This window comes from Tasmannia lanceolata, unplaced genomic scaffold (assembly GCF_043159265.1).
Source record: "Tasmannia lanceolata isolate RefF3 unplaced genomic scaffold, GAP_Taslan_0.1 ptg000008l, whole genome shotgun sequence".
Lineage (NCBI taxonomy): Eukaryota > Viridiplantae > Streptophyta > Magnoliopsida > Canellales > Winteraceae > Tasmannia > Tasmannia lanceolata.
In genome coordinates this window covers 50,821,880-50,847,188 of record NW_027518685.1, presented here as the reverse complement: position 1 = coordinate 50,847,188, position 25,309 = coordinate 50,821,880, and the positions used below count along the sequence as shown (strand labels likewise).

At 44.2% G+C, this 25,309-nt stretch overlaps 2 protein-coding genes across 2 annotated transcripts; one reads left to right on the top strand and one right to left on the bottom strand.

The window, feature by feature from the left end:
• Positions 1-6,917: 6,917 nt before the first annotated feature.
• Positions 6,918-17,500, bottom strand: LOC143883040 (uncharacterized). Its single transcript, XM_077386406.1, has 5 exons — positions 17,291-17,500; positions 9,466-9,801; positions 8,407-8,709; positions 8,094-8,286; positions 6,918-7,345 (listed from the first exon to the last, which is right to left on the bottom strand). The coding sequence occupies exons 1-5, from the start codon at positions 17,498-17,500 to the stop codon at positions 6,918-6,920; spliced, it is 1,470 nt and encodes a 489-aa protein (XP_077242521.1).
• A 1,870-nt stretch (positions 17,501-19,370) lies between these two features.
• Positions 19,371-19,676, top strand: LOC143883039 (uncharacterized). Its single transcript, XM_077386405.1, has one exon. It carries the CDS (start codon positions 19,371-19,373, stop codon positions 19,674-19,676), a length of 306 nt encoding a protein of 101 aa, XP_077242520.1.
• Positions 19,677-25,309: the final 5,633 nt, after the last annotated feature.

Here is a 25,309-nt window from a genome sequence, read left to right as displayed (position 1 = left end):
AGAAGGCTACCGTGTGCAAACGGATTTCATCGACTTTGCTGGGGAATTGAGTCATCGACTTGGGGAGGCCTCTGGGGATGTCATTTTGACATCGAGTGCGAACACTGATAACAAAAAATGCCAAAGCGACCTATGTTGCTTGATACGATTGATCGTACGCAAGATTTTGATACGACATTGTGTTTTAAATAGCGTCTGATTTTGATGAGTTACCGTGTATAAACGGACTTAATCGGGCTTTGATTTGATTTGAAGGATCATTGCAGGAGCTAAACACTTTTGGTTTGGAAAGTTATTGTATAAAAACAACAAACGTTTCTTAAAGAGCTATCGTGTTATTACGGGTTGGCTCGGTTTGGATACCGTGTGATAACGGGTTTATACTGGTTTGGAGGGTCAATGCGTGATAACGGGTTGACTCAGATTAGATACGGTGTGGAAATGGGTTTAGACTTGCTTGAAAGGGCAACCGTGTTCAGACGGACTTACCTTGGAGAGCTAACGCGTAGTAACGGGCTCGGATTAGATACCGAGTGGAGACGGATTTACACTGGCTTGAAAGGGCTACCGTATTCAGACGGACTTACCCTAGAGAGGTAATGCGTCGTAACGGGTTAACTCGGATTAGATACAGCATGGAAACAGATTTACACTGGTTCGAGAAGGCTACCGTGTGCAAACGGATTTCATCGACTTTGCTGGGGAATTGAGTCATGAGTTTTTTCTGGCTTAAAAGGCTACCGTGTTCAGACGGACTTACCCTGGAGAGCTAACGCGTCATAACGGGTTAACTTAGATTAGATACCGAGTGGAAATGGATTTACACTGGCTAGAAAGGGTTACCGTGTTCAGACGGACTTACCCTGGAGAGCTAACGTGTCGTAACGGGTTAACTCAGATTAGATACCAGGTATTTACACTTGCTTGAAAGCGCTACCGTGTTCGGACGGACTTACCCTGGAGAGCTAACGTGTCATAACGGTTAACTCGGATTAGATACCGCGTGGAAACATATTTATAGTGGCTTGAAAGGGCTACCGTGTTTGGACTGACTTACCCTGGAGAGTTAACGCGCCATAGCAGGTTAACTCATATTAGATACCGCGTGGAAACGGATTTACACTGGCTTGAAAGGGTTACGTGCTTGGATGGACTTACCCTGGAGAGTTAACCCGCAATAACGAGTTAACTCAGATTACATACCGCGTAGAGATGGGTTTACACTGGCTTGAAAGGGTTACCGTGTTTGGATGGACTTACCCTGGAGAGTTAACGTGCCATAACGGGTTAACTCATATTAGATACCACGTGGAAACGGGTTTACACTGGCTTGAAAGTATTTCGAAAGACTCTTACTGGGGATGGTGCCTCATGGGGCTTTTGCTGGTTTTTTAATGTATGGTTTGGTCACAAACTCTGTTGTGGACGCAGGTACAAACTTTGCTGGGGACTTGGTTGCAAATTCCGATGGGGAGTTTAGTTGCCAAGTCCGCAGGGGATCTGAATAATTCAGGAGGGAAAGGTTGACATCTTGTCGATGGATTGAAGAATCGATTCTGAAGGGGATGTAAACATCTGCCGAAAGATCGAGATTGATCTTGATTGACCTATGTTTGGATAAATCCACTATCAGGCAAATCGTTATGGAAAGGATTTTGGCGTTCCTTGGCCTTGCAGGGCGATTGATTGGTCCGCCGGGTGAGAGACGTCCTGACGCTGAATTTTGACTCTACTGGTGAGGAGGATTGCTTTGTCAAAGGAGGCTTTGAGTGGCATAAGATTGCCTTTAGAAATTTTCTAATAACGGGTAGACATCGACATGCTCAGCTGGGGAGAAGTCAAGAGATTTAGGATGCTCTGGCTTGTCTCCAAGGGTTCCAGAATCCCAAAGCAAAGGCTTGAGAGGTGGTTGATGCCTAAAGGAAGCCCTAAGCGGACTTCGCAAAGAAAGATGCGTGAATCCTTGATTTATTGGCGTACGTGAGACTTGATTCTGCTGAGAACACTCCTAATATACACATTTAAAAGGTCTGGGGAGTGCCCAGAGAGCTGGTTTAATCCAAAGCTGAAAGATTGGCGGAATTCGCGGGTGGATTGTGAGTAAAACGAGCGAAAAGCAGTGAAAACGACCGAATTGGGGGGAATATTCCAAAAATTGGGGGAAGATTCCCCCATATTCGTCTCAGACGATTTGGTAATTCGTTGCAGACGAATCCCAATTCGTCTGGGATGAAAATGGGAGGGTTGTACGGGTTTAAATACCCGTACAACCTTCATTTTACTCATTTTCTAACGAGTTGAGTTTGACGTTTTAGAGTTCTCTCTGGGGTTTTTTAAGTGTTCTAGATTTTTGAGTTTTCTTCAATTTGTAGCAGATATGGTGCGCCGGTCTCATATTCTGGGGAGAGACATAGAGGGCGGGAGTCCTCAGGGGATGAAGAACAGGATCGCGCTCCATGGTACCAGGGTACCTTCTGAGAGGTACGGTTGGACACGTCTCGCGGTTGTTTCGCCGCAGAGAGGTACGCTCTTGAACTTAGCTTTTTATAATTCCTAGACTTAGGAATATATATATTTTAGCTTTTGGCGCTTGCTCTTCTTTCAGTAGTATAGCTCTTTAGTCGTTTCTCGCTGCCTTTGACACATGCTCTTCCTCATATGGTTACAAGGGGGTCTGTGAGAGACACTAGGACTAGATGGGAGGGGACGGGTTTGGATAGATTAGTCTACACCAATTCTGAAGGGGTGGGTACAGGCTTCGTGTTTGCCCTTGCTGAGAGATGATGGGAGATGACCCACAGTTTTCACTTCACAATTGGGGAAGTCATATGACTGCTGCATCTTTTTCTGCACTGACAGGACTCCGGATGGGAGGGATCCCCATTCAGCTGACTAATGTTATAGAGGTAGATGTCAGGGTGCTTTTAGGAATGCTAGAACACGACCGTCTGGTCCAGGATAGTAGACCTGCACATTTTTCTTTGCCAAGGCTCAAGATGAGCCGATTAGATCACTGGCCAGTCAGACTAGCAGTTTCAAGAGATGATTATTATCACCAGTTGGTGAGGACCTTCGTTATGGGCCTTCTGGGCCGCACCCTGTTTAGCAACAAAGGGAATACTGTTCGGAGAGAGTTTTTAAGTATCATCCGTGACGTTGATAGGCTCGCAGAGTACGACTGGGGAGGAGCGGCTTGCGCTTATCTGATCCATGAGATGGATGCTTTGTCTCGAGATGGATCACATTCTCTGTGTGGTCTCTGGTACATTTGGGCGGTACGCTTGTATCCCTTCTCTCTTTAAGTTTGAAAATATTCTAGCTGCTTCTTTATGATTCATAGTTTCTGTTATGAACTGTTTAAGCAACTGAAATGTTTTCTGATGACTTTGAACAGGCATGGGCTTACGAGTGCTTCGGCCTTCTCGCTACTGTACTGAGGGAGCCGACGTGGGTTTTCTGTCCAGCGCAGAGATGTTGGACAGTCGGTGAGACAGGGTCACGTCCTCTATACTCGACCGATCATGTTCGTCGAGCGAAATACAGGATTCATCTGGATACTGTGAGTACTTTAATTTGCTTTTCATTTTCAGTACTGCACCTTTCAATTTGAAATATATTCAATGCATTTGATGCACGGCTCATGACTTGGCAGGTTCAGTGGAGACCCTTGGATGATCACCCAGATATCATGGGTGATGCATATGCCTATGCGAGGATCATTCCTCGGAGGACGGTGGCGTTTGTTTGCCAATGGGAATAGCTATATACCTTCCTGATAGGATTGCCCGACAGTCACTAGGGCACGAGAGCCAGGAGATCCACTATGATCCTGCTGGTAGTTTGAGGACCATAGATTGGCTGCCTGAGGCTCAACGAGTGGTCATGTGGACAGAGGGATTCATCATCCCGGACGACCACTTCCGGCCAGGAGACTAGAGAGCTTGGGCCTCTGTTGAGCTGATGGGTCCTTTGACCTAAGGAGAGGTATTCCTTTATACCTTCCTCTCTTTCTTTCACTTTGGATTGTTTCGATTTTGAAATGCAATATCTGATGCGAATCCTTTGTCTTCTACAGGAGGATCCGGAGACAGGTGATGTCCCTGAGACTCCTGCGCCCACAGATGAGCCTTATGATGAGGATAGGGCTTTTCACACTGCTATCAGGGCCATAACCGTTGCGGCTAGAGGTGGTCTAGTGATAAGAGAGCCTGCTCCGACAGCACTAGCAAGAGAGAGACTTATTACTCATAGCATGGGGAAAGAGCTAGTGTTTACGTCTTCCTCGACATCCACTTCTCCAGCGAGGGCAGCTCCTCGCCCACCAGATGTACCGAGGGCTCCTACCCGAGTGCCTCACAGACGAGGTACTCGACCCGATTCTTCAGGGGCCGTTCCTTCTTCACTTCGTGATTACTTTCCACTGCCAAGCTGGACGATACCTTCCTGTGATAGGAGAGGGGAGTTTGAGTTGGATACCCTATTCCGGAGACCTATCCTGGGGTAAGTGAATTTGATTATGCATTAATTTCAGAATTTAAAATTTGATTGCACTTTTGATTTGATTTTTACTTGGAAAATGTAGATCCCTTGCAATGAGGCGAATCAACTGTTGCTGATGGTGGATGCTCTACGGTCACTTGCGAGTGAGGAGATAGGAAAGAATGAGATGATGGCGGTTGCTCGACAGGAGGACGCTCATCTCATTATTGAGCTCCAGCAAGAGATAGAGATTTTGAGACAGAGATTGGCTGCGAGCGAGGATCCACGGACCAGATAGGTATTTGCTCTTCTCTTTTCTGAAATTGAATTCTTATACTTATGATTTGATATAGCTTGATGTTTTGATACATCTTGTGGGTACAGGGGAGGGGGCAGAGGCAGGGATACCCTGAGCTAGAGGAGGTGTACAGGCCAGAGATGCATGTAGCAAAGGGTCGGGACAGTACCGATGATGGAGATGATGAGGTTGACGAGGACTATGTCGAAGAGGACCCCGAGGTTGCTTATAGTACCTCGCCTAATCGCAGGCGGGGTAAGAGGCTGGCGAGACAGAGCACCGCCCGGGCGACAAGAGTGAGGATTGGAGTAGGTCCTGGGGGCATGTATGCGCCTCCTCCTTCAGAGCCAAACGTTGGCCCTAGCGACGGAGCAGCCGCAGCTACTGGAGGTGAGCTTGATTCGATCCGAGGGTTACTCGTTATAGGGATGACGATGACTTCTAGTTCACTTCATCGTCTCTTGGACGATGTTCATATGGGTTTTAGAGAGCTACAAGATTCTTAAGTTTCTCAGCCTAGAGCAGATGCTACACCTCCTGTCTATCTACATCAGGATCGTTCAGAGCAGGATCCGAGAGATCCACCACCGCCAGAGCAGTGATTAGCGTATTCGGTTTATGTTTTTCTTTTTTTTATTCCCCCAGTTGGGGATGACATGCATTTTGTAATTGATCATGATTGGTTTGCTTTTTTCTGCAATTGTTCGCGTTTGTTCTCTCTTTGAAAAAAGTGGATTTTTGTATAAATAGACATCTATTCTAGGTGAATATTTATACAAAAATGCCCCTAGTATAGTTCTTAAAACAACTTGAGTTCGAAGATTGTAAAAGCTGATTTTGATATTCGAGCATTTTGCATTATTAGTGGAGGCTAATAATGCAAAATACCCCTTGCATGGTTTCTTAGTGATTTGATCATGTATTTTTGTATTATTAATCATATTTCTGTGATCAATAATACAAAAATGCCCCTAGTGTATTTATTCCCGTAGACAAGAGAAAGCTAAATATAAGATGAGACCAGGGTAGCAATTTTATTGCGAACACAAAGGAGATACATGTTGATAGCCACATATGGTAAAGTTACATTCCTTCTAACGTTTCTTCTCAGTACACAAAGTACCAAAACTGGATCTTGATCTTCTGAGAACTGTACATGAAATACTAAGTTGATCTTCTAAGCTCTGTACACGGGGTGCTGAGTTGATCTTTTGAGATATGTACACAGGGTGCTGAGCTGATCTTCTAAGATCTGTACACGGGGTACTGAGCTGGTCTTTTGAGATCTGTACACAGGGTGCTGAGCTGATCTTCTGAGACTTGAAATACTGAGTTGGATCGCGACCTTCTGAGATAAAGGAATTTGTTGTGTCTTTCTTCAACATATGATTACCTAAGCTGGGCAAGGGTATAGCTGAGAGGAAAAGACGAAATTTCTTCTTTTTCTTCTGAATTCCCATATAGGGAGAAAAGGATGGAGACTTGACTTTATTGAAACAAATGCTTTTATTTTATTTAGGTAACTTGGAACCCTAGATAGATGAGTTTAATTGTTCTTACTCATAGACAGTGTTCCCTACCCTTGGTTTTTAATCATGGTCTAGAGACCCTTTAGATTGTTTGAAGTATTAACTCATTTTGTTTTGGATAAGAGAAATCTCTGAGTGGTCATTCCGAAGATATGCCCTGCCAACAATCGAGTCGTCCTTTGCAGATTTTCAACTTGACGGACCATTTATACCTTAATTTTTGCTTGGAAAAAAGTTTCAGGTTGTGTTCATACAGGTATGATGATCATAATTTTTGCCTAAGCTGCCCTTTCAGGTTTCCAACTTAGGGGATCTTCAGATCTTCTTGTTCTGGACATTTGGGAGATTTGTGGGGATATTAAAAAGGTTTATTGGTTTTACCAATGGTGACTAAACCCGAGATGATCAGGTTGCCGACGTACCCCAAAGAAGGGTTGGGATCAGGTCCGCATAGTTTGAGGCTTTTCTGTGGGGAAAAGGATCGAAAGGGGGTATGTGATGAGTTCTGTTTGGGCTGTGCCAAATGGCGACCGAACCTGGGTTTGCCAGGTTGCCTACGTACCCCAAAGAGGATGGGATCAGATCCGCGTAGTTCGAATTTTGATTTGCTTCTAAGAGTAATATCTTTTTAACTGATCGAGGTTAGTGGGTTCAGGAATTCTATTCCCGTTTTGATCAAGAAGTTTGACGGCTTTTCCAGGCAAGATTTCATCAACAACGTAGGGGCCAGACCTGTTAGGTCTAAACTTTCCCCGTGGATCGAAGATAGAAGCTCGACATTCCCTAAGCACCATATCCCCTTGTCTGAGTTCACGGATTCGAACCTTCTTGTTGAAAGCTCTTTCCAATGTGCATTTGTAACCTTGTACATGGTACGCTACTTTCAACATTTTCTCATCCATCATACACAACTCTTGATAATGAATATGAGCCCATTCAGATTCTGGTAGATTTCTTTCCATTAGGATTCTGAGTGACGGGATTTTGAATTCGATGGGCAGGACAGCATCCATGCCATATGTGAGTGAAAAAGGAGTGGCTGCAGTAGATGTACGGATAGATGTTCTATATGCCCAAAGTGCAAACGAGAGTTTACTCGACCAATCTTTGTACGATCGAGGTCATTTTCTGAAGAATAATCTTGATATTCTTATTAGCTGCTTCGACAACACCATTAGTCTGAGGTCTGTATGGAGAAGGCTTATGGTGTTTGATTCTAAATTCTGCACACAACGATGGTACCTCTTTCTTAAAATGCGAACCGTTGTCCGATATCATCTCGTGAGGGACTCCATATCTACAGATGATGTTGGCCCTTATGAATTTTATGACTGATGCAGATGATATTGAAGTGTACGACTGTGCTTCGATCCATTTAGTGAAGTAATCGATTTTGACAAGTATGTATTTGTGCCCACTGGATGACTTGGGAGAGATCTTACCAATGATGTCAATACCCCAAATTGAGAATGGCCACGGAGATGTGAGCAAACGAAAAGAAATCTGCTTCGAGGGTAGTCCAAAAGTAACCAAGACGAAGGATCTTTCGTGCTAACATTTTGCCATTTATATGAGGACCACAGACACCGGAGTGAACATCTTCTAAGATTTATATGGTTCTATCTTCATCAATACAAAGGAGCTGGACTCTATCGAATGACCTGCGGTAGAGATCTCCTCCACAAATGACATACCTAGACGCCAGTTTCTGTAACTCTCTTCTTTCCTTTAAAGAGGATTCTGGGGGGTGTCCCCTACAAGAGATAAGATTTTTGATATCAAAATACCAAGGTTTCCCATTGGACATCTGGCTGCTATCTGAACCACGTGTATATGTGTCTGGGCGACATGTCGCTTTATTGCCAAAGGACGGACCTTAACCCCAACCGGGATATCAACCATAGACGCAAGAGTGGCTAGCGCATCAGCGAACCTATTTCTCAATCTAGAGATGTAGATGAAGCTGATATTGTGGAAACTCTTCATCAGGCTCGTAAGGTAAGTGTTATACGGAACCAACTTATCCTCTTTGGTGAGCCATTTTTCAATTGTTTGACAGATGATTAACAGAGAATCTCTGTATACATCAAGGTCTTATACCTCCAAGGATAGGGCTGCTTCCAGACCGGCTATGTAGGCTACGTACTCAGACACATTATTGGTGCAGTCAAAGTCTAATTTGATAGAGATTGGTATGTGCTCATCTCGAGGTGAAATAAGGACAATACCGACCCCTTTGCCTTTTGAGTTGGCTGTTCCATCAAAGTACATGGTCCATGTTATAAGACTAGACACATCTCTGATCATCATGATTCCTTTGTCTGGAAACTCACGACTCAATTCCGCATCTTCAGTGGGTGCATCAGCTAATTGCTCTGCAATGATTCTGCCTTTAACAAACTTCTAGGTGACATATGTGATGTCAAATTCTGATAATAACAACAACCAACGCGTAGTTCTGCCAATCAGGGCTGGTTTCTCGAATAGATACTTCATCGGATTCATACGAGAGACGAGGTAGATTCTTTGTGATAGCAAGTGTCTAAGCCTTTGAGTGGCCCACACCAGTGCTAGACAAGTTTTCTCCAGTTGAGTGTAATTTAGTTCATAATCTAACATCTTCTTGCTGAGGTAATAAACTGGCATCTCTTTTCTTGTCTCTGGATCTTCTTGTGCCAACATACATCCGAGAGACGTATCCGTGTTTGAAAGATACAGAAGAAAAGGACACCTAGGGACTGCTGATGATAAAACTGGAGGCGATAACAGACATTCTTTGATCTTTTCAAAGGCTTGTTGACATTCAAGGTTCCACTGTTTGGACATATTTTTCTTCAGAAGCGTGAAGATTGGCTCACACGTACTGATAAGCTGAGTGATGAAACGGCTTAAGTACTGAACTTTTTCCAAGAATCCTCAAATATCTTTTTCTGTTTGGGGAGACAGCATCTCTTGGATCACTTTGACCTTGGCAGGATCTACTTTGATTCCTCTGTGGCTGATTAGAAAACCTAACAGTTTCCGAGAAATGACTCCGAAAACACACTTGTTTCGGTTAAGTCAGAGTTTATATTTTGGAATTCTTTCGAAGAATTTTCTCAGAGTATAAACATGGTCTGATCGATACTTGGCTTTGACAATCATGTCATCAACGTATACCTCTACTTCCTTATGAATCAAGTCATGAAAGAGGGTAGTTGCAGCCCTTTGATACGTTGCTCCAGCATTTTTGAGACCGAATGGCATTACCCTATAGCAATAGGTTCCCCACTGCGTAGTGAACGTTGTCTTGGTCTTGTTTTCTGGAGACATCTTTCTTTGGTTGTACCTCGAGAAACCATCCATAAAGGAGAGTAAGGCATGACCTGTCGTGTTATCAACGAGAACGTCAATCTGCGGCAAGGGAAAGTCATCCTTTGGACTAGCTTTATTTAAATCTCTGAAACACACGCAGCAACGCATTCTTCCATCCTTCTTAGTGTTAGAGTATATGCCCTGAAAAGCCAATAGAATGACATTTTCTAATCAATAAAGACTTATTTCAAGACTTGAATGGGTATTTACATTTATGAATGTGTGTATGTGCTTATTTTATTGACACATGTTCGTCCTTAGGTAGCATAGTAGAAATGCCATGCTCAAAGGATTCACAGATGCAAGGGAGCAAGGAGATATGGCATCTCGGTGTTATGCAAGCCTTAATAGTTCCTAGTTGGGAAAGAGACTGGACATCTCTTTCTGTATACAACTAGCACCAGTCATGCCCACATGCATGTGACTTGAGGTGACTTATCTCGGTCATCTGGGCAGTGGACCCTAAGCAAGAGGAGTGGGTACGACGATTGGATCGTGTAACCGAACCAGATCAAATAAAGAACAACTTGCGGACAAGGAAGTATAAAGTTGTTCTTCCAGACAAGACCCTTCACAAGTCCTTAGACCTGAGGGATCTTATTGGTATGTTGCTCCGTTCTAGGGTCTTAGTCTATCTTATAATGATTCTATTTTTAGAGTTACATTCGGATAGAGCTATATCCTAGAGAAAACCCTCGAGACTAATAGTGATACTCAACAAGGGATTCTTTGCCTTAAAATTTAGGGATTGACATCTACAATTTTGTAAAAGTGGTAGGCCTATTAAATAAACTAGCAAGGCAGATTTGATAAAACATTTACGGAAAGTTTTATGAAACATTGAATTGTTTTCAAAGAATTTTACAAATGCATTTGGGGGCCGAACACCGCTGGACCGAAATGGTATACCAAGAGTGGGCCAAGGGGTAAATGGTGTCCACCTCCCGTATGACTCAATTCAGTAGATGTGGTTATGAAGAAAGGACTTGCACATACATGATGTGATTAGGGGTAAGAAGATCTGACGGTCATCTTCAGGGTTACATCTCGATGAACACCACTGACCTAATGCGAGTGTAGTTTAACTACAGAGCGAGATCACAGTGGGGCCTACCATAGGGTTCTGCCGGATTGACCATCAGATCCTTACGACGATCCCACTCACAACTCAAAACATCCAAATGGATCAGGGTTCCGTATTTTATGTAATTGCACGGACGGATATGATTCGTTAGATTGATGTGGGTATTAATTATATATATATATATATATATATATAAATTACTTTGTTAGGCAAGTAACAAAAGACAGTAAGAGAATTTTTCGAAGACAAATTGGAGCCGAAATAACTCCCATTAGATGTGAGTTATTAATCGATTAAATTATTAAATAATTTATTAATTAATTATTTAATTATTATACATTATTATGTATTATTAATTTGATTAGTAATTCCATCTCTCTCTTCCTCTCTCTCTATCTCTCTTCCAATTGAAATAATTTCAAAGAGAAAGGCTTCTAATCAATTTCTCTATTTTCTACAACAAAGATACTGATTAGATCAGACCTTAAATAGGTGAATAAGAGTTAATCACATCCACAATAGTCCAAGTAAAGAAAAAGAATCCATTGGTTCAACTTGCGGGGTCCGCGGCGTTTAGAACGATCGCAACCGTTCGAGGAGTAGATCAAGCAGTGTAATTTCTTGATTTCTTCTTTAAAAAGGTATTTATTTATGTTTGATTAACTTTATTAACTAATCTAAACTCTAAGATCTTGGGAAAAAGCAAGATCAAAAGAAAAATTTAAAATTCTATGCGATTTTTGTTCCGCTGTACATAGCGATCTTGCTGGAAGGGGATAACCTTCCTTCAAGTGGTACCAAAGCAACTAGGGCTCAGATTAGGGGATTAAATTAACCAAAGATAGATCATGCGGTATGTCCGCTGTGAGTCCGGACGTTCTATCCCGGCTATCTGAGGTTGCTAGTCCGTAGTGTTAATTAATCAACATATGGACTATTGTGTAAAGATCTGTAATTTCGATCTTCTCATTGTGATTTTTGATCTGATCAACCTGGATGGTTAAAAGGTAGACTCGAATATGAGTCCATTGCATCAATAATCATCAAAATCTGATGAGCGGATTGGCAAATATGATTTTTACAAGTTAGGGCAAAAGTGTAGCCTTCTGCTGATTTTTATTTCGGGAATTGCATGTTTTATTTCGGAATGGCCCCAAAGTTGTGAGAGAAATTTATAGCTCAAGATTAAATTCTTCAAACATTATTTGGGTTTATTTTAAGCATAATTAGTAGCTAATATGGTAGTCCAAATATTTTTTCTCACTTAAAATATTCGGAAATTATGCTATTCTGAAAGGGTTCCTGAAAACCACTATTTTGAGCTTTTCTCGCTCAAACGATTTCGTTTTTACGCAAAAAATTTTGTGGTGACTTATGATATCATAAGGAATGACTATATTAAGTTTCTTTAGATGTCAATAGTTTTTATGGCCGAATTAAAAATTATTTGATTTAATTTCAGCATGAGTTGATCTTTATTGGTGAGAAATTGGGCAAAAAAGGATTACTCGACCTCTATCCATGCATGAGATGCATATGGATAATATTTGTGGATGTTCGTTATTTATTTTTAGGGTTTGATATTGCTGGAATGTAGCAATTAAAAGTCCGCAATGTAATAATTAATGATTTTATTGGTTTATGTACTCCCTCTGGGCAGTTGTGCGGACAACTGGTTGCCCATTGAGAATTTCTTTTGATGTACATATTATTTAGGCTAGTGTAGGAAACTAGGGTAGTTTATTTTCTTATTACATCAGAAGTAATGAAGAAAGAAAATCGCTCTTGACATGGTCAATCGAAGAACCAAAGAAGGACTTGGACATGGTGATGCTTCAAGAAGGCTATAGATGATGGCGAACCTCGATTCTGTCTATTCAATGGAGGGCGGACGCATTCTTCATGATTTTTTACTGATCTAAGATACTTCATATGATGAAGTATATCAGTACTAATACCTTTGAAAAATCGCCTTCAGGTCAGCGGATTTTTCTTATTGCGAATAGCTAATAGTTGCCCAAATTTCACCATTAATTTTGGTAATATAGAATTATGGGGATTAAGTAACTCTAAAATGGTTAGATAATTATAAAAAGGTTAGTGAGAGAATCCCTATAAATCCAAGATGCCAAAATTAAGATTATGGATGTGGTTGGTTTACTTTTCTATGGTTTGGATGTGTGATGGATGATTGCATTTTCCTTTCCTTATGTATATATTTCCATTGGATGGTTTGTTTTAGATGCATGCATAGGAATAATTTTTTTCCACTTAAAAGAAACCCTCTTTATAAAATATTAAGTAGTAAATGTGGATTCAAATTGAAAGGATTAATCTCCATGGCCTTCTGTACCCATTTACTGGTTGGCTAGTTTAGAGAACAGGACAGGTCATATGCCAAAGCAGAAGCCGATCTTGATTTTCTATGTAGAGTAACTAATAGATTTCTATAAAAATAAGGGATATTTACAAAATATATTAGTCATATGCCAAAGCAGAAGTTAGTATGTTTTGTAAAATGGTTCCGAGGCAGTGGGTGTTAACTTAACCAAGCAAAGAGTGTTGATGCCCAAATGATAGATACACTGCGATGCTTGGAGGCCAAAATCAAATCATATGTCATATTAATAATATGATGGATTAAATGAATCCACTCGTACTTAACAAAGTTATTGTTAATGAGCATCCGATGCCCATTGGAGAAATCATGTTATTTCTCTTGATTTATGTGCTTGAGGGGCACATAAATGTGACAAACAATGGGCAGTACCATTACAGATCAAAAACCCAGATCTAATGGTTACATGTCATGATAAATCTAAAATAATTAGTTTTGCTAATTTTATGCCTCATTTCCTTTGCATTAGATAGGGCATCCTTCAATCCATTAGCTAGGATTCTTGAGGACAACAAACTTACTGGTCCAAATTATGTGGACTGGAAGAGAAACTTAACTCTAGTGCTCACAGCAACGAAAGTTCATTGGGTCTTGACTACTGAGGCACCTTAGTTTCCTGGTCCCGATGCTCCCCAGGATGTCAGGGACAGAGCCACAAATGGTAAGAAGATGACCAAATGGCTAAGTGCTATATCCTTGGATTGATGGCAAACGTGTTGCAACAACAACATGTCGGAATGGCTTCATCCATGGATATTATGCACAATCTTAGGGAGATGTTTGGACAACAAAATCGCAGTGACAGACAAATAGCAATTAAGGGCCTAGTTTTCACAAAAATGGTGGAAGGAACCCCAGTAAAGATCACATGTTGAAGATAATGGGCTATCTAAATGAGCTCGAAGTTTTAGGAGCCATGTTAGATGCTGAGTCGCAAGTCGACATGGTGTTAGCATTCCTACCACCATCATTCAATGACTTTGTCATGAATTACCATATGAACAAACTGTCAATGACGTTAATAAATTGTTGAATCCTCTTCAATCTACTGAGGATCTTCAGAAAAAGAATAAAAAATCCTCTTTCTTAGTTGAAGCTAATATAGTTTGAACTCCCAAATCGAAAGGCAACAAAAAAAAAACAAAGGGTAAAGGCCAATGTTCTAAGAAAAATATTTTCAAAGTCCAGAACAAGAAAACTTTCAAGAAGTCAACCAAGACCTCTCTATGAGTTCAAGAGAGGAAGAAGATTGACTAAGGGCGAACTCTACCTACAGGTTGGAATGGATGCAATGGTTCCAGTCCTAGCTGTGGGTGATCTACTACTAGCATTTTTATGAGGATATTTACGTTTAAATAGTTCTCTTTATGTACCTTCCATTAGAAGGAATTTGATTTTACTTTCTAAACTATTGATTGATGTTTATTCTGCAAGTTTTAATAAAAGTAGTGTTTTTATAAAAAATGGTAATTCCTTAATCACAGAAGGTACATTAGTTGACGGATTATTTATACTAAATGCTTTAAAAAATGTAAGTAACATTGAGGATATTTCTATTCAGAATATTCCAAACCTTAAAAGAGCAAGGAATACGACCATTCCCACACATCTATGGCATCTTCGATTAGGCCATATTAACCTAGATAGGATTACAAAATTGGTAAAAGATGGTCCATTGGATTCTATCCAAGTGGAACCTTTTTCAACTTGTGAACCATGTCTTCAAGGTAAAATGACCAAAATTCCCTTCAAGGACAAGAGGGGAAGATCCCAAGATTTGTTGGAGATTATACATAGTGATGTATGTGGTCTCATTTCTCATCCGACAAGATGAGGGCTGATATACTTCGTGACTTTTACGGATGACCATTCAAGGTATGGATATTTGTACCTTATGCGACGTAAGTCTGAGACCGTTGAAAAGTTTGAAGAGTTCAAGAATGAAGTAGAGAATCAGTTAAATAAAAGAATGAAGGCTCTATGCTCTGATAGAGGTGAAGAGTATCTCTCGGATGAGTTTAGGGATTACTTAAAAGAAAATAGAATCATCTCTCAATGGACCTCACCTGCAACACCAGAATTAAATGGTGTCTCAGAACGTAGAAATAAGACTTTGTTGGACAAGGTCTAGTCTCTGATGAGTTTCACATAAGCACCTCTGTTTCTATGGGGATATGCCCTAGAAACGACGCTCTATGTCTTAAATCGTGTCCCAACTAAATCAGTACCATCTAATTCATATGAGATATGGACATGTAGAAAACCCTCATTAAATCATATGAGGATATGGGGGTGATCCGCCCATGTTAAGAACATAAGTGGCGTTGATAAGTTAGAGGCAAGAAGCGAAAGGTGTATTTTTATTGGATATCCTAAGGAAACAAAGGGTTATATATGCTATAACCCAAGCGAGCAAAACTGTTTTGTAAGCAGGAATGCGATATTTATGGAAGAAGAGTTCATCCCATCATACACATATGGGCTCAAAGAGGATAAGAGACCATTCTCAAATGGGCTCGAAAAAAAAGATGAGACACCGTTGTCGAACACACTTGGATAGAATGAGACATCACTTTCGAGCGGGCTTAAAAAGAATAAAAGACCATTTTCGAATAGATTCAGAAAAGATGAGACACCATATTTTTGAATAGGCTCAAAGAGGATAAGAGAGCATTCTCAAATGGACTTTGAAAAGAAATGAGACAATGTTCTCAAACGGGCTCAAAGGAATGAGACACCATATTCGTATGGGTTCAAAGAGGATAAGAGACAATTCTCAAATGGATTCGAAAAAAGAAGAAGATGAGACATTGTTCTCAAACAGGCCTAAGGAATGAGACACCATGCACATATGGGCTCAAAGAGGATAAGAGACCATTCTCAAATGGACTCAGAAAAAAAGATCCGACATCATTCTCAAACGGGCTCAAGGAATGAGACACCATACACATATGGGCTCAAAGAGGATAAGAGACCATTCTCAAATGAGCTCCAAAAAAAAGATGAGGCACCGTTGTCGAATAGGCTTGGATAGAATGAGACATTACTTTCGAGCGGGCTTAAAAAGAATAAAAGACCATTTTCGAATAGATTCAGAAAAAATGAGACACCATATTTTTTAATGGGCTCAAAGAGGGTAAGAGACTATTCTCAAATGGACTTGGAAAAAAATGAGACATTGTTCTCAAACGGGCTCAAAGGAATGAGACACCATATTCCTATGGGGTCAAAGAGGATAAGCGACATTCTCAAATGGATTCGGAAAAAAGATGAGACACCGTTCTCAAACGGGCTCAAGGAATGAGACACCATACTCATTGGACTAAAAAAGGATTAGAGACCATTCTCAAATGGACTCAAAAAAATGAGACACCGTTTGATGAGACATAAATACGGCACCGCCCCCTTTGCTCGCCACATGTCACACATGCACTACCAGAGCCCCGCCGTCATGAAGAAAGACATAGGGAAACGGCAAGGCGGCTCAACCACGACACGTGTCAGCTTCTCGTCTCCCAAAAACTCATCATCACAAATTGCGGAAGGGATTATCCTACCAAAGCCACGCGCGCCGTCCGGACAGAGGGACGGCCCAATCTTACTAAGGAAGATTTTCTCTCCATAATGATGAAGAGGCCCACACGCCACCCTTTAAAAGGGAGGCAAGGGAAAGAAGAAGAGGGATCTTTTTCTTGACTGACTCCTCACAGAAACAGCCGGAAAAAGAGGCAGGACTACGACAGAGGAGGCTGGGAACTTAATCCCACTCTCCCGGTTAGTCCCCTCCGACCCATCCATCCACACGCCCAGAATAGAATCTGCGCCTTAGTCCTGGTAAACCCGGCCAAAACTCTCTCTCAAGCCCTTGCTGTCCTTTATATTGATTGGTCAAAGGATCTGACTTGGGTGTCGAAGTGGTCGTCCGGGACCCACCCCGGACCCCTGACCCCCTTTGTTTGTGATTGCAGACCCCGCGGAGGCCCTCTACCAACCGCGCGATCGTAGACCCGGATTCAGACGCCATCATATTGGCGCCATCCGTGGGACTCGTCGAGTACTGAACGCCTTATGGCGATGAGAAACCATACCCAACAGCAAGAAATAGGGGTAATGACGAGGAGCCAGGCTCAACGCGCACAAACCCACACCTCAAGCTCCCGGGAGCCCGACTCACCGCTCTCGGGCCGACACCAGCCCTCCTCCAGCACATCGCAGATGATCCCCACCATGGAGATGTTCAACGAACTCCGCCGAGAGCTACTCCAACGCTTTCCCCCGCCGAACGCTCCGGCTCCGGGGAGGCCCCTGACAACGCAGGACCAGACGAAGGCGACGAGGAACAGCCAGGGGAGCGTCATCCCCGGCAAAAGTGAGCACCGACTCGCCGAACGCCATCCCCGTTGGCGAATAGCCCCTTGCCCCCCGCAGCAAGGGGACACCAACGAGACAGCGGGAGGCAGGCTACGCTAAGCCGCGCTCCCCCTGTTCGGGCTACCCATTTCCAGGAACCGCCCCCGGTACGGGCAGAAGAACTAGCAACCTCAGCGCAACCGTCCAATACGGATCCGATAGCCGACCTGCAGAGGCAAATCCGAGAGGTAAAACTAGAAATGAAAAAGCCCTACGCCCACGGCATCCTCGACCAATGGGAGAGGGAAACGGCATCCCCATTCACCTCGGAGGTCTTAAAAATCCCAGCAGAAGCAGGAATAGACCTCTCTTGCTTCGGTCTGTACGATGGGAGCACAGACTCCCTCGAGTTCCTCCAAACCTTCAAAAGGGTAATGACGCTCCGAGGCGCGTCAGACAGATTCATGTGCAGAGCTTTTGCCTCCCTGTTAAGAAAAACCGCTAACGACTGGTACATGAGATTGGATCCCGACTCCATTGCATCCTTCCACGAATTCGGGAGAAAGTTCAACACAAGGTTCGCCAACAACCGCCTCTGCCATGATCCAGCGGACGCCCTCTTAGCCCTCCGGCAGGGAAGAAATGAGACCCTATGAGACTTCATGTTAAAATTCAACACCGAATTGGCTCAACTTTCTAACATGGACGTCCAAATAGCGGTCGCCACACTAAAGCACGCCACCACAGATCTGAATCTCAAGCTGCATCTCACCCTCAAGCCGCCACGGGACCTACAGGAACTTGAATCCAAGGCCGACAAGTTCGTACGTGCAGAAGAAGCCTGCGCCCGAGAGCGGAACCAGCCTGGCCCCGATGAAAGAAAGAACAACGACGGCCGAAGGATCATGAGGCCAAGGGCCGAGGAGAAACAGGGGAGCCGGAACCCCATCCCCGTCTTCGAAAGACTGGGAAGCGCCCGACTAAAGGTTCCCCTCTCCCATGTCCTACTAGCCATCAGAGATCAGGGTCTCCTGACCCCCCCAAGCGAATGGCCACGGACCCAAAGAAACGGTCTGCCAAAAAGTTCTGCGAATTCCACTGGGACTACGGCCACGAAACCGACCACTGCTTCCACCTCCGCCTCTAGCTGGAAAAGCTGGCCGAAGAAGGACACCTGAATCAATATCTCAGGAGCCCTGGCGAAAGTTCGCCGAAGTCCAGCGTCCACCCGACGAGCCCAGAGGAATGCGTCGGTCACCCGATAGGCGCCGGTCCAGCGGCTGCCGCCGATCCACTAGCCGGCACCGATGCCCGAGCAGGCATCGCTCCCAAAGCAGACGTCGATCCCGCAGTAGGTGCGACGCACACCGCCACCAGCGCCCCCGGAAAGACGAGCCCCCCGAACAACCGCAAGCCCGCGAGCAGCCTCCTACCATCATAGGAAAAATCAATATCATCGCGGAAGGACCGGCAGCGGGAGGACCGACAACAGCTGGTCGGCGGGCATACGCAGAGCGGGTGTTCTCCATGGATATGCCTTCCAAAAAGGCCCGAACGGATCCACCCCGACAAGACCAGATCATCACCTTTTCCAACGAAGACCTCGACGGGCTATAGGTCCCGCACGACGACGCACTGGTCGTCAGGCTGGTCGTCGCCAACTTCGACATAGGAAAGATTCTGGTCGACACGGGAAGCTCCGTCAACGTATTACACCTCGGATCCTTCGAAGAAATGAAACTGGGCCAAGAGAGGCTGGGACCCGCAGAGTATTCCATCTACGGGTTCTCCGGGGCATCTGTGCGGGTCAATGGCAAAATCGACTTACCCGTGACTTTCGGGACGTACCCCCTCCAAAAGACCATCCTGACCACCTTCATGGTTGTGGATATACCTTTCACTTACAGTGCCATTATTGAGCGCCCCGCTCTCAGAGATTTGGGAGCAATAGTCTCCACCCCCCACCTCAAGATGAAATTCCCCACTCCGGCCGGAGTAGGGGAGGTCCGGAGACAGCAAATGATAACACGCCAGTGCTACGCAGCAAGCCTGAGAGGGACCAACGCCCCTGCCGAAAACTTCACGATCGACAGTGAAGACCCCCGGCAGCGGGCCCGCACAGTCAGAGGAGAGCCCGCCGAGGAGCTAGACTCCATCTTCATAACCCAAGATCAGCCAGAGTGACAAGTCCGGATCAGTTCCCTACTAAAAGGCCCCCTGCGAGACCGGATGATCGACTTCCTCAGAGCCAACGAAGACATGTTTGCATGGTCCGCCAAAGACATGCCTGGGATACCCAAGGAGTTGGCTGTTCACAAGTTAAACGTGAACCCCGCCCTTAAACCCGTCCAACAGAAGAAGAGGAACTTCGCGGTAGAACGTCAAACTCACATAAAGGCCGAAGTGGAGAAGCTACTACAAGCCGGGTTCATCAGAGAAATCCGGTACCCCGAATAGCTGTCCAACGTCGTCATGGTCAAGAAAGCTAGTGGAGGCTGGCGGGCCTCTATAGACTTCACAGACCTAAACCGGGCCTGCCCAAAGGATCCCTACCCCCTCCCGCGCATAGACCAGCTCATCGACGCCACATCCGGGCACGAACTCCTCACCTTCTTGGATGCATTCTCGGGTTACAATTAGGTAAAAATGCACGAGCCGGACATCCAAAAAACAGCGTTCATTACCGATCAGGGCCTCTACTGTTACACCGTTATGCCCTTCGGGTTAAAAAACGCGGGCGCCACCTACCAGCGCCTCGTAAATAAGCTATTCCAGGCGCAAATCAAGAGAAATGTAGAGGTGTATGTCGACGACATGCTGGTAAAAAGTTTGGAGTCCGCCAAACACATCTCCGACCTTCAGGAGACTTTCAGCACCCTACGACGAGCCCGAATGAAGCTGAACCCCACAAAGTGCACCTTCGGGGTAACCTCCGAAAAGTTCTTAGGGTTCATGGTTAGCCAGAGAGGGATCGAGGCCAACCCTGAAAAGATCCAGACCATCCTATACATGGAGTCCCCGACGACGGCAGTAGAAGTACAGAGGCTCGCAAGGCGAATCACAGCCCTCGGCCGATTCATGCCTAAGTCGGCAGAAAAATGCCATCCCTTCTTCAAACAACTAAAAAATATACGAGAATTCGAATGGACCCCGGCCTGCCAAGAAGCCTTCGACGCCTTGAAGCAATACCTTCAGACCCCTCCCGTACTCACCAAACCCGAGCCGGGGGAAGAACTATTTTTGTATCTGGCCATCAGCCCCACGGCGGTGAGCACGGTGTTGGCCAAGCAAAGCGACAAGAAGGAGCACCCAGTGTACTACGTGAGCAAGACTCTCCACGGTGCGGAAATCTGGTACCTAAACATAGAGAAATTCACCCTCGCAGTCGTCAGCGCCGCCCGGAAGCTCTGCCCCTACTTCCAGGCCCACCCCATTGTGCTTTTAACGGACCAACCCCTGAGGAAAATTCTTCAAAAGCCAGAGACCTCGGGTAGGATGGTAAGTTGGGCCGTTGAGTTGGGAGAATTCGACATACAGGTCCGACCGAGGCCGGCTATTAAATCCCAAGCCTTTGCTGACTTTATAGTGGAATCTACGGCCCCGGCAGCAGAACCAACAACAGTGGAAAATAACGAGCGCCCCACCGAACAGATGGCTCGTGAAGACATGACGCCAAGCTCAGCAAAACAGAGCGGCGAGATTCACTGGACCCTGCACGTTGATGGCTCAGCAGGCAAAATAGGGCACGGGGCGGAAATGGTCCTCCGCGGCCCAGAAGGATTCATACTGGAATACGCCCTCAGGCTAGATTTCAAAGCCTCCAACAACGAGGCTGAAAACGAAGCCTTGCTAGCAGAACTAAGTCTAGCCGCAGAGCTCGATGCGGAAAAGTTGAAAGTCCATAGTGACTCCCAGCTCGTCGTTAACCAAGTGAACGGAATATACGAAGCCAAGGGCTTCAGAATGAAGAGATACCTCCAGAAGGTAAAAGAAAAGCTGAAGGGAATGGGAGAGGTAGAGATCCTCCAGGTACCGCGAGACATGAACAATCGAGCGGATGCGTTGTCGGAAATGGCCGCCGAAGAGACCCATGACTTCGGCACCGTGCTTACAGAAATACTGCCCCACCCCAGCATCGACGAGGTGCAAGTTTTGGAGATTCCACCTGGACCAAACTGGATGGACCTCATCATGCGATACTGAAAGACGGGATACTTCCCGCAGATAAGCTGGAAGCTCCTCGCCTAACCGCCAAAGCCGCCCACTACGTGGTCCACAGGCCCAGGCTCTACAAACGGTCATACACATGGCCGTATCTCCGATGCCTGGTACCCTCCGAATCAGAGTACGCGCTATGAGAAGTACATGAAAGAATCTGCGGAGACCACGGAGGCGGCCAGACTCTGGCTCAGAAAATAGTGAGGCACGGCTACTTCTGGCCTACGATCCTCAGGGACGCCAAGGAATTTGTCAAAAAATGCAACCCATGCCAAAGGTACGCGACCACCCCCAGCCAACTGGCCACACCATACACCGCGATGGCAGGGCCCCTGCCTTTCGCCATGTGGGGCTTGGATCTAGTCGAACCCTTCCCAAAAGCCCCCGGGGGACATACAATGTTGTACGTCGCCATCGACTACTTCACCAAATGGGTCGCGGTCAAAGCCGTGGCAAAACCCAATTCGAAAGCGACGGAGAAGTTCTTTTATCACGACGTGGTCTGCCGTTTCGGCATTCCAAAGACACTTGTGACGGACAACGGTCCCCAGTTCGCAAGTGCTGAATTCGGCAGATTCTGCGATAACCTAAGCATCGAACACCGTTTCGCCTCCGTAGCACACCCGCAGGCCAACGGGCAGGTAGAGGTAACTAACAGGATCTTGCTTCAGAGCCTCAAGAAGCGATTGGGAGAAGCCGGGAAAAACTGGGTAGAGGCGTTCCCCAGCGTCCTCTGGGCCTATCGAACGACGCCGCGGACCACGACTGGAGAATCCCCTTTTAGCTTGACCTTCGGGGCCGAAGCGGTCATTCAGCTGGAAATCAGCCTCTCTAGCTTCCGCACAGAGAATTATGACGAACAGGGAAATTCCGAACTCCTCCGGAACACTCTCGATCTCGTGCTCGAAAAAAGAGAGCAGGCCCTCCTCCGAACCGCCTCCTACCAGCAAAGAGTGGCACGATACTATAATGCCCGAGTAAAAAAGCGCTCGGTAAAGCCCGGAGACCTAGTACTACGACGGGCGGAGTGAAATAATCAAGAGGGGGGGTGAATTGAAATTTAACTCAAAATTAGGCCTTTTGAAAATTACCTATAAACCCTAATTGAAATTTTCTTTACTTAGTTAAATATTTGGTTAGTGTAAATAATTAGAAACAAAAAGGAAATGTCAAACCAAAAGTTAATAATGGAAATGCAAGACAAGAAAGAACACACCGATGTATAGTGGTTCGGGCAAAGCCCTACTCCACTCTTCTTAAGATCGTCCTTAAGGATTTCCACTATTGGAGACCTCCACGATGCCCGGCTCCGAGGCGGTTACACTTCCAAGGGATATTAAATGAGGATGCCCTTACACCTTTACAAAGACTCTCCTTCTCCGCCGAGTTCTAAGCGGTTGCTCTCTAGGGAATTAAAATAAGGAATGCCCTAGCCACCTATACAAGGAATGAAGATTGAATAGCTTGGCTTCTTCTTGAAAGCTTGATGCTCTTTGTAGATCCTTGATTGCTCTTCAATGATGGTTGCAAGTGAAAGCTCTAAAATCCCAACTCAAATAGATTTGCAAGTTGCAAGGCAAGTTTGGGGAAAACAAAAATCTCAAGCAATAATAGGTTGCAAGTTTTCTTTGATGCTCAAGGATGTTTTCAAATGATCAAGAGAGTGAGAAAAACTTCTCTACATATTGTATTTATAGCCTCTCCAAAGAATATGACCGTTTGGGGGTGGAAATATCAAAATACAAGAATTAATTCAAATCCCAACGGCTATATTCTGAGCTGTCGCAGGGTTCTCGGAGTTCCGAGAATCATTCTCGGAGTTCCGAGAATTCTCGGAGTTCCGAGAAATATTCTCGGAGTTCCGAGACAACGGCCAGAAGAAATAAAATTTCTACTGGACCATTTCTCGGAGTTCCGAGAAATTTTCTCGGAGTTCCGAGAAAATGTCCAGACGCTACTGGACCTTTTCTCGGAGTTCCGAGGGAACTCTCGGAGTTCCGAGCTCGGAGCTCCGAGAAAAATCTCGGAGTTCCGAGAAGCCTAAAAATCCGCAGTTTTTGATTTTTATTGCTTGTTTGATTTTTAGCTTTTGGAACTCAACTCCTATGGTTATTTTGGAATGTTTATGAGGGTCCCAACATGTTGGTCCACCACATAACCATTCACTAATCCATTTTAAGTTCTTAAGTGTTCTTTGAAAAACAAATTGAAAACACTTTGAAAACGTTTTGCCTTGACTTGAAAATCTAAAGAGAAAGGATGTACAATGATACCTATGCAATCTTCGATCCCTCTTTAGCTTAGGTCTTCAAATGATCTTCCATCTTTGGATGCTTGCTTGAGTGATGATGTGAGCTACACTTAGCTCCTTTGGCTCTTGTTTGGTACACCTTTAAGCATGACCAAGTTGAGTGTTGGTTTCTTCAACGATTAATCCTATCTTAAACACAACACTTCAAAGCAAATTGATTAGTATTCAAAAACACAATCAATTATGTTTAGAATCATCAAAACAAGATAGGAGAGTAGACCCTTGGGCTTACAATCTCCCCCTTTTTGATGATGACAAACAAAATTGATTATGAGGTGTGTGTGGAGTGACATAGTAGGCAAGTGAATACTGGAACTCCCCCTCAATATATGCACACATATAAATGATTCAAGTTATAAGAAAGTGGTGCATATAGTCAATTGAATAGATAATCAATTTCAAACTTCTCCCCCTTTTGTCATCGACAGAAAGGGTGTAAAAAAAAAAATTTAGGAGTGGATAACTCCCCCTAAATCAATGCTTATGGTATAAAAATATATAACCAAGTAATGGACATATACCTGTTCATGATCGAGATGTTGACATATGTCAAGATGTTAGGTATTTTAATTAAAGTGAAGATACCTCTCCAACTTAGAAAAACTAAGAAGGCTAAGAATATCAATTGAGTGATTTTTAAGATTAAAAATTTGACATCTCATTCATGCAGATACTACCAAACAAAGATTATATATATAAATACTATATAGATAAGCTGGTTAAAGGCACAAAGTATTTATTTGGCAATTTCTTTGATTTGATCCGCACTCCATATGTTTAAGGCACTTCGGATATAGCAAATTCTATCATCACTAAGGGGTTTTGTAAAGATATCCGCTTATTGTTCTTCAGTGTTGATATATTTTAAGCAAATATCCCCTTTTTGTGAGTGATCTCTAATGAAGTGGTGCCTGATCTCAATATGTTTTGTTCTTGAGTGTTGTATGGGGTTCTTTGTTAAGCTTATAGCACTAGTGTTGTCACATTGGATGAGAATATTGTCCATTTTAATTGCATAGTCCATCAATGTGCTTTTCATCCATAGGACTTGAGCACAGCAAGCTCCAGCTGCCACATATTCTGCTTCTGTTGTGGACAGAGCTACTGAATTTTGCTTCTTGCTAAACCATGAAACAAGTGATTTACCCAAGAATTGGCAAGTCCCACTAGTGCTTTTCCTATCTACTCTACATCCAGCAAAGTCTGCATCTGAATATCCGATGAGAGTGAAGGAAGATGATCTTTCATACCACAGTCCTAGACTTTGGGTTCCTCTTAAGTACTTGAA

Bases quoted from the DNA above. Each gene is read 5' to 3' on its own strand.
- LOC143883039 (XM_077386405.1), top strand. From the start codon at position 19,371: ATGGTTGTGGATATACCTTTCACTTACAGTGCCATTATTGAGCGCCCC.
- LOC143883040 (XM_077386406.1), bottom strand. From the start codon at position 17,500: ATGACGCTCCCCTGGCTGTTCCTCGTCGCCTTCGTCTGGTCCTGCGTT. The intron at 8,287-8,406 runs GTATAAGACCTT...AGCCTGATGAAG, and splicing joins AAGCAGCCCTATCCTTGGAG to AGTTTCCACAATATCAGCTT. The intron at 7,346-8,093 runs GTATTTTGATAT...CATCTACTGCAG, and splicing joins ATGTCCAATGGGAAACCTTG to CCACTCCTTTTTCACTCACA.